The following is an 18,548-nucleotide window of genomic DNA, read 5'->3' as shown; positions in this document are numbered from 1 at the left end:
TTTTTTGGGGTAAAAGTTGTGTTAGACTGAATATAAATATGTATATTCTGAACAATTTGACACCAAAAGCAAATCTGTATGACAAGTGGTTGTCGAGATATAAGAACCACACATTTCTAACCTTTGACCCCGATTTTGGGCATGTTCGCCCCAGATAATGAATTTGGCACATATCCCATGTTGTTCCTTGGGGTCTAATTATCCTATAACAGTTGAGATATTCTCTCCTAAATTAAATGCATACAAATCTTACCAAGGTCCTAGACTAGTAGTAGTTATTAATGAATAAAGGTCAATGACCTTTGACCCGACTATCTGACCAATGGCACAAGTAACCCGAAATTTGCAAAAACTTTATTTTGTTGTTTGACCACTAAAACATAGATGTAGGCACAACATTTGTCTTTTTAAACCCAGGAGTTGAGGAGTTATGAGCCATCAAATGCCACAAAAAGGTCACTGACCTTTGACCCTCAATATCTCCCTAACGCAGCAACTAGAAGGCTGCAAAAATGTTTTGGTATTTATTCACACCTAAAGCTACAAGAAAATACCAAAAGACCTTTTATTAGAATTTTTTCAAGGTTACATAGGATAAATGTCACATATAGCCTGTACTACTTCTAATTTACAGTATTGTAATTGATATTATAACTTAATAAAAACAAACATAAATATACTTTTATCTAATTAATACTTGAAAATTTATAATTTGATTTAAAATAACTGTTAAAATACATAAATGTTTTATATAATACTAGGCCTACTAGAAGCGTAACATGGTGAAACGATATAAATTATAATAAACTCAAATGCATTTACTCATGACTGAAAAGATATCATAGACATTTCATTCATTCAGTATGAGTATCGGTATATATTTAACTGAATATATCTAAATCCCTTAAGGATCCGTAAGAAATAGGATCCAACCTCCCCATCCCCGCATTCCCTCTGACCTAGCTTATATTTAGAAATGCTTTATAACACAAACATGCGCTAGGAATAGAATATCTTCGGTGATGATGTTGGACAACATAATCATGCACTGTAATTCATATTAATTGGTTTATTTCGTACGCAGATTCAAACTGCTCACTTACGCAATAAAATTTGACGTTTTTATTTGCATATTCAATTTTGTAGAGATAGTAAATTATCAGAATTAGTAGAACTAGAGCTATAGGAATAACTATAAATTGAAGGTAGAATAGAATAGTTCTATTTTCATTTATATTCGAGTTTTGTATGTTTGGTTTTGATGAATCTGTTGTTTGGCTTGGTAATGTTTTATTAGTTGGTAATGTTGCATTAGTTGGTAGTGTTGCATTAGTTGGTAGTGTTGCATTAGTTGGGAGTGTTTTATTAGTTGGTAGTGTTGCGTTTGTTGGTAGTGTTGCATTTGTTGGTAGTATTGCATTTGTTGGTAAAGGCGTTGGGGTTGGGGTGGGATGTTCAACTGCTCGTATAACTAATATATTAAATTTACATTCGGAAAATAATGTATTAATGTTTGCGTCTTCTTCGGATATGTTATATCCTATTTCTCTCATTAGGGGTCCACAGTTTGTTATCGTCTTAGACTTGTCGTCCCTGTAAGAAAAATAAATCATAATAACACAGGCTATATACGAGAAGAAGTTACCCCGTAGTAGTTCACGCACAGGGGAGAAAGCCTTCTTACCTTAGGCTCACGTCGTCACGTCAGTGCAGCCAATCTTACGGTAAGTCAAAGCGCCACGAGTGGCGAGGGGGGGGGGAGGGGGGCTGGGGTTACGCCGTAGTAGTTCACGAACAGGGGAGAAAGCCTTCTTACCTTAGGCTCACGTCGTCACGTCAGTGCAGCCAATCTTAAGGTAAGTCGAAGCGCCACGAGTAGGGGGTTACGCCGTAGTAGTTCACGCACAGGGGAGAAAGCCTTCTTACCTTAGGCTCACGTCGTCACGTCAGTGCAGCCAATCTTACGATAAGTCAAAGCGCCACGAGTAGGGGGTTACGCCGTAGTAGTTCACGCACAGGGGAGAAAGCCTTCTTACCTTAGGCTCACGTCGTCACGTCAGTGCAGCCAATCTTACGGTAAGTCGAAGCGCCACGAGTAGGGGGTTACGCCGTAGTAGTTCACGCACGCACAGGGGAGAGAGCGCATTTTTGGCTGGCTGCACTGACATGACGTGAGTCTGTACATCTAGTGTAACATCTAAGACGACAGCGCCACGGGCAATTATCCATCGTTCTAGCATGGAGGTATACAAATATGATTCTAGCATTATCAATTATCTGTTATCTCAGAATTGTTACTATAGCGAACGAAAACAAAAATAACTTACCCTTCGCATGTGCTAACTATAAGTTCTTCCCATTTGTTTATTGACGACTCAGTGGCCCTTGGATTTGACAAAGCGTAAGTCAATTCATTGCTAAAGGTTGATGCACAAGGTTTTGGTTCCTCCGGCCTACATAGTGTCACCTAAAAAACATTAACCATTTAAAAATCATCTCATGTGGATCACAGTCGTCTTAAAACAAAATAATAATAATAATTTTCATAATAGTTATTCTGATCATTGTAGCATCATAATAGCACTTGTAGGTACCATGTTATACAGTAGCAAGGCAACCGACAGCCTTGTCAAGTATAGGAACTCGTGACAGTCTTTTGATTTTATGTCTGGCTGCGACAATTGTCTTGGTTATAGTAGACCTAATAATAGTTCTATAAAAATGAGAAAGCCGTCGTTATCATCTACAGTATTAGGTCTAGGCTACATTTGGTAGAATGCGCATTTTCATTGTTGTGCAATATTATTGTATACACTATACTAGAAAGTCGAACAAAATTTAAGCATCCAACACACACGAAATGCATATTTATTGCTACCACATGGAAGATTAGGCCTAGGTAATCTTATGTTATATTGATGAGTGTATTGACTAGTTTAGGTGTAATGGAATAAGTACCTGTAAAGATACGGACTTGTAATGGGCCCCCGATATCGGGATCCGATACAGACTAGTAATGAGATTTGATATGGACTTGTAATGGGATCCGATACGGACTCTTAATGGGATCCGATACGGACTCTTAATGGGATCCGATAGGACTAGAAATGAGATTTGATATGGACTTGTAATAGAAACCGATACGGACTTTTAATGGGATGATCCGATACGGACTAATAATGAGATTTGATATGGACTTTCTATGGGATCTGCACGGACTGGCTCAGTCGGAATGAGTTTTCAAATATATGAGATAATGTCATTTCAAAATCTATTGGACAATAAAGGAATTTTTTATATTGTATTGAATAATGATGATGAGGGCACTATGATGATTGAATACTTGAAATACTAAAAATAAATTCTGATTCGAGAACTGAGATGGCGTGGTACAATCCTCTTGGAACACGCTGCTCCCACTTCTCCAATTATCACTTTCAGTTATGTTATTATGTCACTACTTCTATGTACTTCTTTTATAAAACAAGTAATTAACTGCATTTGATTTTCTTGATTGAAATTAAAAAATCAATAGATTTGGAAAACGCTTTCAAATAAAATGTTATATAGGCCTAGTGATATGCTGTTACTAGTGTTAGTTCAACAAACTAAAACAACTGGTACCTTAATTGATCTGTTACTGATAACATTACAGTGAAAGAGCCGACGGCAATAACACATTATATCTTTCAAAATATGAGAGTAGTGTCAGTTTTAGAACTCGATTTGAACATGAATATCTAATGAGGGATGTTCTACGGTTCTAAGACATTTTCTACATCATTCAAAGTCAAAATCACCTTTTCGTAATGTCATATTATTGAATACGATACGAACTGCATAACTTACAGTAAATATTTTTCGGCCTAACTTTTTAAAAATAATATAGAGTAGGCCTGTGTCAGTCTAGGCCTCTACAAAGTGATGAATATCTAAAGAGGGATATGGAAGCCCTAAGTCATTTTCTATAACTAAACAGCCAAGGCAAAATCAACTTCATACGTCTGTTTCCTCTTCGGCGCTTTTCATAATAGAGTGTATACAATGTCAGTTTAGGCCTCTCTCAAACATACATCACATGAATATCTAGGGATGGATGTGTTAAGTCGTTCGCTACAGCCTCCAAGGTCAAAATCAAGTTTACATAACGTCATATTTATCTACTGTAATTAATTCGTATCTGTCGTTGACTTTTTAGGAAGAAATGTCTAGAGTGATTGATGGTACTCGATCATAATGCAGAGTAAATCGATGTATTTTGTAGCTGTCTTTGTTATTCTGTTTGCATTATGCTCATGCAATGCCTACATCATTATTTTCTTCGAATTTATTTACAATTTTCCCCATGTGTATCGAAGATAATACTCTTTCAAAATTAATTATTCCATCAGTATAAATAAGGTTGAATAGTTTTTATTTGATTAAAGGGAGACAGAGCGCATTTAGTCCTAAATATAAACAATCATACCTTTTGTTTCCCGCCTATGTATTATGTTTATAGAAATGACATTGTTTGCCCAGTATCACAGAAACATCTCTGATACAGCACTAAATATACGTCACATGTGCTCTGTATTATTTTAAATGTTGGTTTGTTTGAGAGCCGTTGAATAGGCTAAATACAGAATCACACACGTGACATTGTCTATAAATACGTGTTATCTATCATATCATTTTCCTATGATAATTAATTAATCTATTATTAAGCGCATTTATTAAACCACACAATACAAACAATACAAATTTCAAATCACAAACATTAGATTAATTTAAATTACAAAATCACAGTAAGTCTACAATTGAACACATTATTACTGTTTTTCCATAATGTTGTAACACGGCATTGCTTTGCATATTAAGTGATTTGCATACAGGTTCGTCAATGGTATGTACCAAGCCTGTAGTTTTGGCGACGGTAAATATTTGTGTCCATGGTATGTTTCGTGTTAAAAAAGGAAGAAGCATGATTAGCCTATGTTTCAATTATTATGATATTTTACGCTACTGCTAAACGAACAGAATACAAGACATTTTAATTCAGGTACCGTAAATTACGTTTAATTATATTTGTCAAAATAAAATAGTTTAATGTATATTTCATAAGCTAATATTCGATTTAGGCCTGTTAATAACGGAGGCAACAATTATTATTATTATTAACGGCAGACCATCGGGACGATCCCCCAATACTAAAGTGTCTCCTCAAATTGCAGTAGTATTCATTTCCCCTCCCCTTACTAGCACTTTCGCCGAGGATCTCTGTTTTTTTCCATGAAAAAGTTCCCTCTTGCTACGGACTTGCCCTTTATAGGGGTTTCCCAAACGAAGTGTTCTACTGTAATGAATACTGTATAGGCTAGAGTGATTAATATTGAAACTTAAATTATTAGCAGTTGAGATTCAATAATTTGTCACATTACATGCCGGTATTGCAAACAAATACCACCGTGATTATAATGTATGCCCATGATACAACAGTATTATTATGGGTGATAATTCCTTAATACTGTGACTTGGCCTACGTCTCCTAGGTTTGAGGTTCTACTGGATGTTCAGATTCAGATGTATTGTTCCTGTCGTAAATTCATGTGGGACTTCAAGTTCAAGTAGGCCTAAATATAGATATACAAATTGTTTCGTTTACGTATAGGCCTATACGATAGTAATTTTGAACAAGAACTAATAAATAGTTTCTATTTTGAAGGTATTTCTAATTAAAGGTGAATTAGTTAATACTTTCTAGACATCTATCGTAAGGTCACGTGATTTTCTTTTACCCATATAAGGCACCGTGTTTCAACGACGAAAGGCAATGTAAAAGTAATACATCAGGGTAATCCCCTTACTCATCTCTGACGTAATAATTATGTACTGTAAGCCTAGCATAGGTTACACTGGACCTATATTATACGTACGCTCGTATTACAGAATACTCATGAAATCTTGTCTAGTTATTTGATGATTTACCTTTTTTGTTGGCTCGTCACTGCAGTTACTGCAGTATTTAAGTTACTTGTTCGTTTATAGTCAGACATTATTGGATAGTTGACACTGTTTCTTTTTCTTTATACGTTTGATTATTGGTTATTGTCTTTAGTTCGTTCGATAACTACGTATTGTTATTTAGGCTTCACTTATTATTGGTGAGCAGACCTTAATCGAGAAGAGAATTACAAGAAAACACATTGCAGGTTTACAAGACGCAAGCCATCCCGTAGGCAGAATAGAATCCGTAGTAGTTGTCATTAATAGCACTACGTTAGATAATGATGTGTGTCATGGCTTTTGTACTTTTCTGTCTTTTGCATTGCCGCATTGTGCTGAAGTCTCAGAGAAACACAACGTTCTGCCGAAGCTCTGTCTACACTATCAAACTTGATGTGACAAAAACATGTGATGTGCCCATATATGGACACGATGATGTCATATCACTACCATATTTAAGCATATCACTACCATATTTGGGCACATCACAGTTTTTTGTCACAGTGTTTGATAGTGTAGACTGAGCTTTATAAATGGAATTGAATTTGATAGTTGGCGATTTGTGTTAGTAATGACATACGGTAGTCTGCTTATGTTTGTAGCATTCATTGTTTGCTTTTCTGTTTCTTTCTTTCTAGCCTAGCAATTTCACTTCGATTGCTTTATTAATGCGGTCTCGTTTTAATATAATAATTATTATTCAGTTCAATGAATCTGTTGTTAATTACTTACTACCAATGTTTGAATTGATTCAATAAAGTAGGCTAATATTAATGATGATCTCGCAACGATGTTATGTCTAATTTTATCTTACCGATGTTTTATTAATGTACCACTGCAGTTTATAACTATGATTAAAAATGTATATTTTATCTTGGGTTCGCCGCAATTAAAAGTTTAAAATGATAAAGTGAATGGAGCCGAAGAGTGTAATTTTACTCTTCTCTGGTGAAAGCATTTCAACAATCTTCTAATCCAATCAAATTCGTCGGTTAATAGAGTCACAGACGCCGTAAATATTTTCATAAATTAATTATTAATTGTGTTATTTAATTCCGTGCATAATACATAACGCAACAGTATTTTTTGTTGTGAAGACAACAAATATCCACCAAACGAGAACTACATGTGTTAATATCATGCACTTAAAATCTCATTAATCCGGCTTCATCAACTGTGCGTAACCATTTGCATCACGTGATCAACTATCCTACACTCACTGATTCACTATTTTCGAAAACATTTAAAGTTTCAAATTATATGTAGCCAAGTAGGTCTGTTTACATTTTAATGAACTTTCTAATAAGTTAGGGATAATAAACATAATGACAAGTTATATATTAGACTTTTATCATCCATCATTACCATGTTGTTTGCATTAGAATCTAATGTCACACGATTCACCAACAAAACCATGGCATTCAATAGTTTATCAAACAGCAACATTTTTATTATCATCATCATATTAACTAGCTCATCCGACCAGTAGCAATACTTGTTTAAAATTATGGCCAACCCTATTAAAGATGTATTGTCCCCATGTTGAATATTCCATTAAAATGTAACATAATAGTTAAAATTGGATCCAAATGAAATGTATTTACTTGAAAAAATGTAATTTAAAGCAAAAAATGGTCAAATTGGCTGCCAGCCAATGGATTTTTGGTTCAATTCAACGGTTTATTTTGTCATTTTACAAGTAAAAACATTATTTTTTTTTCGTTTTTTTTCTATGGAAATGATTAACTTTATTAAAACTACAAAATAACATATTCAAAGTCTTATTTAATTAGTCTTCATTTTTCATGTTTTTAGGGGACAATACATCTTTAAGGGAAAGCCTCACATAAGAGAACAATTTGACGGGTGTCCCCTTAACATCATCGTCAACTCAGAGGTATTTAGGAGCCTGTGTCTAAGCGAATTTATATATAGATGGTACCCATAGACGGTCGGAAATGGTACTCTCACACATAGAGTAAAGCTCTGTCTGCACTAACAAACTTTATGTGTCAAAAAAATGTGATGTGCCATAATGGACATGATGATGTCATATCAATACCGTATTTAAGCATATCACCATATTTGGGCACATACAACTTTTTTTTTGTCAAACTGGTTTGTAGACATGAGCTTTAGGATAATAGGAAACATTGATGAATTGGTTTCTTTCACAACACTCGTTCTGCTTCACTGCTATTTGGATGCTGCCACATGCATAAATATTTTAAAAATTCATATTTTTACAATAGTAAAGTTACTGTAACCCTGAAAATTTGCCTCATGCAGAATTTTGTTCCTAGATATAATTCGGGTGTTTTTTTGGGTTTTTTTTAAAGAGAAATAAAAAAACTATTCGTTTTATGTATGAAAACATTGAAATGTCTTGTCAATTACCCTAAATATCAGTGCTATATTGAAAATAATCATATACGGTATATTTTTAAAAAACATGGCCTACAGAGTTACACACAGAGCAAAATTATGAGCAAAACATATAGATCAAATATAGACATGTAATAAAGATTTTTAGAGTATTGTTAAAAAGGACAATGACCAACAACATTTTGAGAGCTCCAAAACACTATACAGAATCACTGAGCCCGGAGAAAACGCTTTAAAAAAATAGTTTATTTTGTAAATTTTCAGTAAGTGTGTACTTACATTGTACTGCAGATTAATGAATTCCTCTCTATGTTGACATGATTTTCCCTGTGAAATCAAGATATAGTACGAAAATTAATTAATGAATAAGAGAAGCAGTCTAAGTAATTATGTATCGCCTAAAGCGACCATCAAACACATTTTGTGTGATTTCATTTAACATACATTAAATACCTCAGGCACACGGTGATGATCGGGTAAAAACGAAACGTAAACTGTCAACACTCATATATGGACATGATGGCGTCATATCACTACCATATTTAAGCATATCACTACCATATTTGGGCATATCACAGTGTTTTTTGTCAAACTAGTTTGCTAGTGCAGCCGAAGATCAATAAATGGAATTCAATTTGATAGTTGGCGATTTGTGTTAGTATAGTCTGCTTATGTTGGTAGCATTCAGTGTTTGACGTTTCTGTTTGCTTTATTCAACACTGTAAACTGTAACCACCCAAATATGATATGATTTACTCATAAAAAGATGCATTTAATACGGTGTAGTCATAGAATAGAAAAGATAGGAGTAATAGTATGGTAGTACAGACGTATTAAGGCAACGTTCACACTCTGAGCCCCGATTCGGCCCAGGTTAAGAGAGACGCAACGCAAGGACGTGAACTCAAGCCAACCAACAAATTACAAGTGACAGTTCAAATAATTCATCGCGATTGGTCAAATAAATTACATTGTACTTACGTCCTTAAGCCTGGTTCCCACTTGAGCCGCAACACAAGGAGGCAACGCAACGTAGGTTAGTTGACCAGTCACAAGCGATGAATTAAAACAATGTCGCTTGTTTTCAATTCATAATATTAATAATAAATACACGTACTTTTTGCACAAAATCTTAGTGTGAATGGTTATTATCCCTTATTACACAATTTTTCAAAATCTCATTTCCTGACCGAATTCCGAGAACAGTGTGAACGTAGATTAACAGTAAGCCTAATATCGTACAACAATTACGTGACATTGTGAATGGAAATCTAGTCTCTATATAAATAGTTTTAGAGGTTATTTATTTATTATTCGTATTAATTAATGCTAATAGACAACGAATGTACAAAATAAGATATTAAAATATACCTGTACTACTTAAAGATGTATTGGTCCCCAAAAACATGAAAAATGAAGATTAATTAAATCAGACTTTGAATATTCTATTTTGTAGGTATATAAAGTTAATCACTTCCATAGAAAAAAAATGTTTTCACTGATAAAATGACAAGATAAATGGTTCAATCAACCAAAAACCCATTGGCTGGCAGCCAATTTGACCACTTTTTGCGTTAAACTGCAGTTTTTCAGGTAAATACATTTTTCTCGACCCAATTTTTGGTCAAATTATTAGGAAGTTACATTAAAATGACATATTAAACAAAATCTTTGTTAAGAATTATTTTTTTAGGGGACAATACATCTTTAGGGGAAGAAAACGGCCTACCCCTACCAAAAACTAACACATGCAAGGTAACCATGCATTGAATGATGAGCTTCCATATTTCTAGATATGTACCATGATAAATGGTTATAATAATAGTGTTAATTATTGCGTTACAGCAACCGAGCAGAGCTAGGCCTATATAATAATGAGTAGCAATGAAAATAATGAATTATTAATAACAGTAATGTGAAATAATGCACAGCATAATGATATTTATACATGATGAACGTAAATATAATAGTATACATAAATGTAATTTACATTTATACCAAATTGTGACTATTCAATTTCGGTGTACGGTGTAATCAAATAAGAAAACAAATAAAACATAATTAAATAAAATAATTAACAAAATATAAAATTTATAATTGTGTCGGATTACAAAATATCAACTCTTAACATAAATAGGCCTAGACATGTGCTATAATTTGGATCCACATGGAGTGATCGGTATCGGTGATCTTACATATATTAAAAGATATGCGAAGTTTAGGGAGTATGCAAAATAAACATTTTTTTTCTACAAAAAGCGTAGGCAATTTATATTACGTTTACATTATGTTTTAAATCCACTTTTAGTTTAAAAAGCAATTTGCATCCCTTTTTGATACGTCATAATCACACAGTTTCACGTGATTATTGAATATGGTTAATTTATAATTTTTCTATATTATATTTTTTCAACGTATTTTTCGTTTCTTCGAATAAGGCTGTTATTAATGAATAATACTAATTTAGAGCCCAGTCTTTAAATGGGTACCCTAGCACAGTGCGCTTCGACAATATATAAAGGTCAACATCATATATTTTGCCTCAAATAGGGCCAACTTATTTTGATTGTTTTTTTTGTCTGTGTTAGTTTTATTGATATTATTTTGTGATGAACAAAAAAATATAATTATGTTACACAGAGCACTTATATTGGCTTAAATGTTAACATTTTCAATGTAATGTGCCTCTCATGGATACGTGATGACCTTTGCAGCCGTATAAGGCACCGTCTATAAGGGAAGTGTGGAACTGATACACCGGGGTAATCTCCTACTCATTTCGAAATATAGTATAGTAGGTTTTCACACGGACTAATGATGTACGCTGAGCGTATGTTTTGAAGTGCTTACTATAACATATCCGGGAAGACTATACGTTCTATCACTGTTCGGCCATTGACATTATGCAATGAATAGCTTTTTGCATAGCGCATAAACAAGGACAAGTTAGAGTATAAAATAATATAAACGAATATGTGTTGAATTGCGGATATGTTATTTTAATGTAAAGAAATTAATGATTGTGATATTCGTTTATTAAAGTTGATTTTAGATTTAACTTGAATGCGTCTGATGATTAATACAACACGTAACTTAAACACGTCTTTGATTTTTCCTATAATAGATCGTGTCCCAATTTTTGAATTCGATTATTTTTCGAGATAAAACTGACTAACCAATACGGTTAAGTAATCAGAAGGTATAGCTTCAGCGTATGGTCCTGTATTTCTGTAGTTTTGACTTAATATTAGTAAAAAGATAAATATTTTGGCACATATGGCGTTTCATACAGCCTCGGAATAACTACAGACTTGGGAGAAAGTATAGGTCCTTTAGGTACGGTACGCGTTTGAACATCAATCCTTTAATTACAATAAAATGTTCCGGACCTACTTAAAAAAAAAAGACAATACACAGAAATAAATTAAATTGATACAGGTGTACTAACTGAACGGTATCAAAAGCATCAGCAAAGTCAGTTACCGGTAACATTTGAATACTGAATATTGCTCATCTTTCATCGATTTGCCCATTATTATTTCGGCTTATATGAAACCATTATAAACAAAAGATGTATGGAGATGAAAAGACAAACAGATCAATATATTTCAATGATGGAGAATGGCTAATTATAACATTAAACTTGCGCCGATTTCGAATCGACAATTGTCTGTAATTCATTAAGTCAGTATTTGGGGCTGTCTATACGATTTAATAAAGAAGGTTTAGATTTTCATGTTGAAGTGACTAAAAACTGAAAAATAATACCCGAGATATTTTAGCCGTTAAGAACAGAACAATAGAAAAAAGACCACACAGGTTTTGCAATGAATTTTACTAGGAATTTCTAAATGACGATCCAGACAAACACTTGTAACTTAGTATTGGATTGATCGATATGTATCGTGTTAATCGATATTCATAATTATTGTTGTTGATTGATTTTTTACACCTTGCTTACTGGTTAAGGGTATCTGGATCCATACACAATTTAAAAAAAGGAAATACATAACATTATTTGAAAGGTTTGTATGATGGCGAAGACAATAAAGTTTGCGGTACACCACGAGAAAATATTAAAGTTATGAAAAGAACTGTTGTGTTTCTCAACGTTTCGAATGAATAAGAATGCAGAAAGCACATGAAACTGGGAATTTAAGTGAAACTGGGAATTTAAGTGAAAATGGATGGGACTGGTTAAGGCTAAACCCGAGGACGATCAGAGTAAATCAACAGTACTCAGAACTATATATTATTGTGGTGTACCGCAAACGATATATAGGCCAATGTTGGATATTTTGTTATGAAGATCAGTTCTGGATGGTAGAACTAATAGTCATTAAAAGCTCATCACTTCGTTTAATATGAAAATAAAGAGATGTTTGAAAAATCAAAAATATTGGTTAGAGGTACATTATGGACAACCAGAAGTGAGACAACCCATAAATCAACACACAGCAATTCTTGAATTTTGTCTTTACGAATACTATTTTGTTGTCTATTTTGGCCCTCATGGCTTCCTATGTAAGTTATGTCATGTCTGGTTTACTGTGGTTTACATCTGTGCATACATTTTTTGAAGAGTACGTAAACATTTGTTTTACAGTATTTTTCCATATTGTCAATTCGGATTTATATCTAAAAACATCTCCTCATTGGACATACTGTATAATAGTATTTTTAGATTGTGTTGATCATAGTTTTATAATAGAAAGATAAGTGGCGATATAACGTTGTTATCTCTGTCTACACTATCAAACTTTATGTGACAAGTGACGTGCTCATAGACACGATGAAGTCATATCACTGATTTACAAGCAATATACTAAAAATAAACACAGAGAAAACTATATTTGTCATAAATGAATTTTAGAAAAATTTAAATGAGAGTTTAAAAAAAAGTTTGAACAATTGAACTATTAAAATATTAACGTATATTTTGAATAGAATCCCCCCCCCCATCCCCCACCCCCCTCAAATTTCTTATTTATTTTTGTTTGGTTCATGAAAAAATATTTTATTAAGAATAACTTAATTTTCCATAAGGTTTTGTTGCGTTATAGATAAAGGGGTCTTCATTAATTTTCTGTTTTTAATAACACTAGATAGTTTGTTCAATTCTCTTCAGTAGCGTAGAAAGTGGCGTCAATAATTGTGTTTTGGGGGAATGCAATTATTTTAATAATAAAATACCGCATTGAGGTTTAAAATGTACTATAAAACTACAGGAGTAGGTGTTAAACAACAACCAAGTGTAAACACTATTTCTTTTTCATTGTACAATTAACACCGTCTGTGATATTTAAGTGTTTGTTTTTTATTTAAAATGGAAACGAGATAAATGATTTATTACATAATCCAAAAGCGAAGGCTGGATGCTAAACTACAATGCCATCTGTAGCCATTATTGTACTTTGAGGAATTTGCTACATTAATCAAACCGTCTGTTTTTTGTTTGTTTTATGATATCGAATGGATCTATGTTGTCTGTTGCTTCCCGTCTGTTGCGATTTGTAACTGTTCTGTTCATATTTTGTCTGTGAATTAGAGGATACTTTTGATAAATTTTACAGTACATGTTTGTTGAAAATGTTCAGTGCAAATTTTGTCAGTTCAGTTTTCTCTGATTGATATTGTCAGTTTAATTTTCTGTTGCTATTTTGTCAGCGCATTTTCTGTTTTAAAAATGTTCCGTTGATATTTTTTCAGTACATTTTTCTGTTGATATTTTTACAATTTCCTGGTGATATTTTGTCAATAAATTTTCTGTTGATATTTTGTCAGTATATTTTCTATTGATATTTCGTCAGTTTAGTTTCTATTGATATTTCGTCAGTTTAGTTTCTGTTGATATTTTGTCTAAAGCACCTTCGATTTGCAATACCTTGACAGGTTGTCAATAACTAAAATAAACATCGTATGTTTTGCCGTTTACATATTTATCATTTTTCAATAGGCCTAAGAGAATTATTTTATTTAAATCAGAATTTTTCTACATGATCATGTATTGATATGCCTTATATTTTTGTATTTGCAAACACACATTATATCGAGGCTTTCTAACTTGTGTCAAAATCATTCCGCCTTGCGTCTGATTATATCGTCATATTGCGTTTCCTGTGAAATGTGATATTTCTTGCGTCAATTTTCATATATCACTCAATTTGAAGCGTCGCAAATACGTTAGTAAATGTCGGATTATGAGATACACGAATATTGATCGAAATGGCTTCAAAGGGTTTTTATTAAATTGTACACAATAGACTGGACGGATAGTACAGCATTGATTGATCCATATAATTATAACGTTAACACAGATAATATGGAAATATGATATTTCTTACATTAGGCTAACTCCATCCCTATACTGAGGATATGTGAATAATATTAGTAAGTAAGTCTCAATAGTTTATCTGCGTAAAGTTTGAATATTGTGAGATGTTGGTTGGGCTTGGGACTTGTACTTGGAACGAGTATTTATCATGTCTTATAGTAGAAGGTTGTTAATAAATCATAGGGTGTTTATATTATTATGAATATGAGTTCCGTATTTATTTGTTTTTCTTTGATTTAAAGATCTCTAATTAGAGGTTTTTAAGAAACCATTTTTTCCAGAACTTACAGTTACAGTAGTTTCTATTGGAAAAATATTGAGAAATGTAAAAAAATATTTTGAAATCATGATTATAACTGTGTATAACATAAAAGTTGGACATGTTCAACAAGACAGACATCAGATTCATAGTACGTGCTTTTACTTGTACGTTTAGTACATCACAGCACGTGTCAAAGATATCGGCATAAATGGTCAAATTGTTTCATTATCTGATAAATCAATTTACGATTGGTATATAAAATGGACATTTCTAATGGATTGGGATTACAGCAGAGAAATGTCCATTTTTGGGCATGTTAGTGGCCATAATAGACGGACGATAGAAACACACATAATTATGGGCTGGCTTTTAAAGGTTTTTAGTTTTGTTTTATGTAAAATACGTTGAATTGAGGAGGATGTTGGGGTGGGGCTGTATAAAGGTGGGATGCTTTTAATTCGATGTTTCTTACTGGAAAGGGTCTTAACGTGCTTTCACAAATCTCATAATTTTAATCAACTGTGTGTAAAGGGTCTTAATTGGAGGTTTTATAATAGGAAAAAAATGTTTTTGGATGAGGAGTCTGTAATTGAAAAGGTCTTAAGTAAGTTTTTTCATGATTTCACAAATCTCAATTTTAATCATTGATTGTGCTTTTCTAACATTGAACCTAAAGGAGCTCGCAGTAGGAAAACATAATAATTTCTTTTATCAAAAACATATTATTTTTATTTAGAAAATAAAAAAACTTCTATACACTATACCTACAAAAGATTTAACACTGTCACATATTCTATGATTAACAATAGTAATTCGTAATAGGGCTGAAGTAGTTGTAGTATGCCTACATGTAGGCCTACTGTCGATAAACTATTGAATTCATCGTGTCATGTTAAACGCGATTCGCGTCACACCCGGATGCCACACGCGTCATCCACGCCATATAATATTTCACTTATAGACCGTATACGAGAAGTTTAAATTAAATATAATGTAAAGGTGGAGATGAATTACACTTTATTTCTGGAAATTTTATACGTTGCGAATAAATTGCATAGATATATTGCACATAAACAGCTGCTATTTCTAACCATTCATCAGAAAGTTAGAAATTTATTACGCCTATTGCACAAGTGACTCGAATTGATAATATTTCTGTACCAAAATAAGTCACAATTAACGAAAAGGCTCGCAAAATGCTTTTATCGTTGCTGCTCTTTGTAATGAAACGAAGATTAGGTCGAAAGGAGATAATTATAATGCTATGCAGTTCTACATAGTTCATAACACAAACACATATAAACTATTTGGATGTTGAACTACTACGTCGATAAATGAATCTTATACATAGTGTAGGCATACGTGCTTTATGTTAGTTAGCCGAAAGGGTTCCTGCTCCAGCGTCCAATATTACGGACCCCATCATTAGAAAGAGTCAAATAAAATCAATAAGATGATCAAGTATAGGTCTGCATTAAAACGGTCATAGTCTACGTAGGCCTACAGAAGAACCACAAGAGGGAACAACTTTGTGGCCCACATGGTTCGATTTTCAAAACTTAAAATATAGGTATAATTCATTTTCCCACTTCTTCTGGTATTATGCATCATTATAATATCACTATTATTTCAAGTTATAGTATTTTATTTACATAGAAATTTTACTCTGAGTCGTATGGTTGCAAAGGTTGGTTACAATATTTTATTTACATAGAATTTTTACTCAGAGTGGTAAAATGGTTGGAAAGGTTCGTTACATTATTTTATTTACATAGAATTGTTACTCCAAGTTGTAAAATGGTTGCAATTAAGGTTGGTTATAATATTTCATTATATGGAATTGTTACTCCAAGGTATGGTTGCAAAGTTTGGTTATAGTATTTAATTTACATAAAATTGTTACTCCAAGTGGTAAAAATGGTTGCAAAAGTCGTGGTTATAGTATTAAGCTATCTGTATTTGTTACGAATAGGGCCTACTCGGCTTCACATATGCCTACGAGGATACCTTTCTAGCATATAATTTTAATCCATTTAAAATTTTAAATAAATTTAACATGAAACAACATTTTTATGCACACAACGACCGAATGATGAGCTATTGAAATATTTATGAATATTTTGATTTTTTTTGCAGGATAAAAAAAGGAGGACAAGTTCGTTGTCTAAATAGACGCTGTAAATCTAAACTGTTTGTTATAATAGATAAATCATGCACAAATTACATAAAAATGGAAAAGCTATAAAATATCAGTGCTTTATAAATAATATAATAACCAAATCAATTTTCATCAGAATGATCGATAGCAGACTAAATAACCCGAAACAAGGGCGCTTTATGAATAACCGCTATTGACGTGTTTGTATAGTAATCCATGTTTTATGATCTTACCGAACCTAATTTTAAACACATAGCCTATGTGTATTGTAATTAAAACGGAAAATAGATATCCAAATTTAAGTACGAGAATGATACGATTCTTACCTGAACGCAGATTATTTGAGTTATCCAAGCTGTTAAAAGCACGGGAAGTGCATACAACCTTTGATCCATTACTGTGATTTGACTAGCGTACTTTAGGCATACGTACGCTAGAAAAACCAACTTTGACTACTATCCTCCTCATTCATAGCTTTAGTCGTCCTTGATGATTGGACATGTGTGATGGCGCTATGCCACAAATAGTTCTTTCAAAAATTGTCTATCATCCCCCAAAACATGAAAGATGAATAAAATGAAACGTAAAAAGGCAATTTTGTAGTTTTAAACTTTCTTGAAAAAAATCTATTATAAATAATCTAATTAGAGAACCGTCTTATAGACAATAGGCTTTGTGAATATATTATTTATTTATTTATTATTTCAAAGGTGTTTATTAGTTTAAAGATTTTTTCTCTAGACAGATCTTAAAATATGCATCCCATGTGCATGCTTGTAGTAAGAAATTATATTATATGCTACTGTTGTGGCCTATCCATGATTTAGTTGAATATGGAGAATGAGTCGGATTGAGATTTCAACGAATAAAAATATTCTGCCATTAAACGAATACAAAACGTTCAGTTAAAATCATCCATTACAGATTTTCTTTTCAATTTAGTGCGAACAAAAAGATTTTCAAAAATTAATTGGAATAACAGGTAAATAATTATTTACGTTATGAATATGTTTTGGACTCACTGTCTTTGCATTTATTATGAACTATTCAGTAGTGCATTGGGTTTCTTACGCAGGTTGGTAATTCATGTTTTAATTTTATACGAGTTGTTTGTTGAGAATGGGTGTTATATAAAAAATTTACCGTAGGCCTATATTGGTGTAGTTGTAAGTTGATGTTCGAGTCTTTTGTCACTGATAAATATCCGAGAGAAAGGTGCTTCACATTCGTGTACAAAATATTTCAATGAATAATTGTCTTGTTTAATTGAACATAAAATATTTGTTGAATTATAAAATTTTCTTTTTTAATAGGAAAGTCCAGTAAAATGTCGGCAGGAAAGGTAAGACTTAAATAAAATATTGAAATCGATGTATTCATATCCAGATTTTCGCCTTTCAATTGAAATAATGACGTAGCGACTA

General features: G+C 32.8%; 1 protein-coding gene across 2 annotated transcripts; it reads right to left on the bottom strand.

Annotated features, from left to right (window-relative positions):
* Positions 1 to 277: 277 nt before the first annotated feature.
* Positions 278 to 17,565, bottom strand: LOC140046249 (uncharacterized). 2 transcript variants are annotated; one of them, XM_072090824.1, is made up of 5 exons: positions 17,451 to 17,565; positions 10,361 to 10,378; positions 8,650 to 8,697; positions 2,328 to 2,467; positions 278 to 1,593 (listed from the first exon to the last, which is right to left on the bottom strand). In XM_072090824.1, exons 1-5 carry the CDS (start codon positions 17,517 to 17,519, stop codon positions 1,056 to 1,058), a joined length of 813 nt encoding a protein of 270 aa, XP_071946925.1. In that variant the 5' UTR covers positions 17,520 to 17,565; the 3' UTR covers positions 278 to 1,055. The 2 variants fall into 2 exon arrangements, with proteins under 2 accessions (XP_071946925.1, XP_071946933.1); XM_072090832.1 differs by lacking the exon at positions 10,361 to 10,378.
* Positions 17,566 to 18,548: the final 983 nt, after the last annotated feature.

Source organism: Antedon mediterranea, chromosome 1 (assembly GCF_964355755.1).
Source record: "Antedon mediterranea chromosome 1, ecAntMedi1.1, whole genome shotgun sequence".
In the NCBI taxonomy this organism is placed as follows: Eukaryota; Metazoa; Echinodermata; class Crinoidea; order Comatulida; family Antedonidae; genus Antedon; species Antedon mediterranea.
This window is presented reverse-complemented; position numbering and strand designations above follow the sequence as displayed.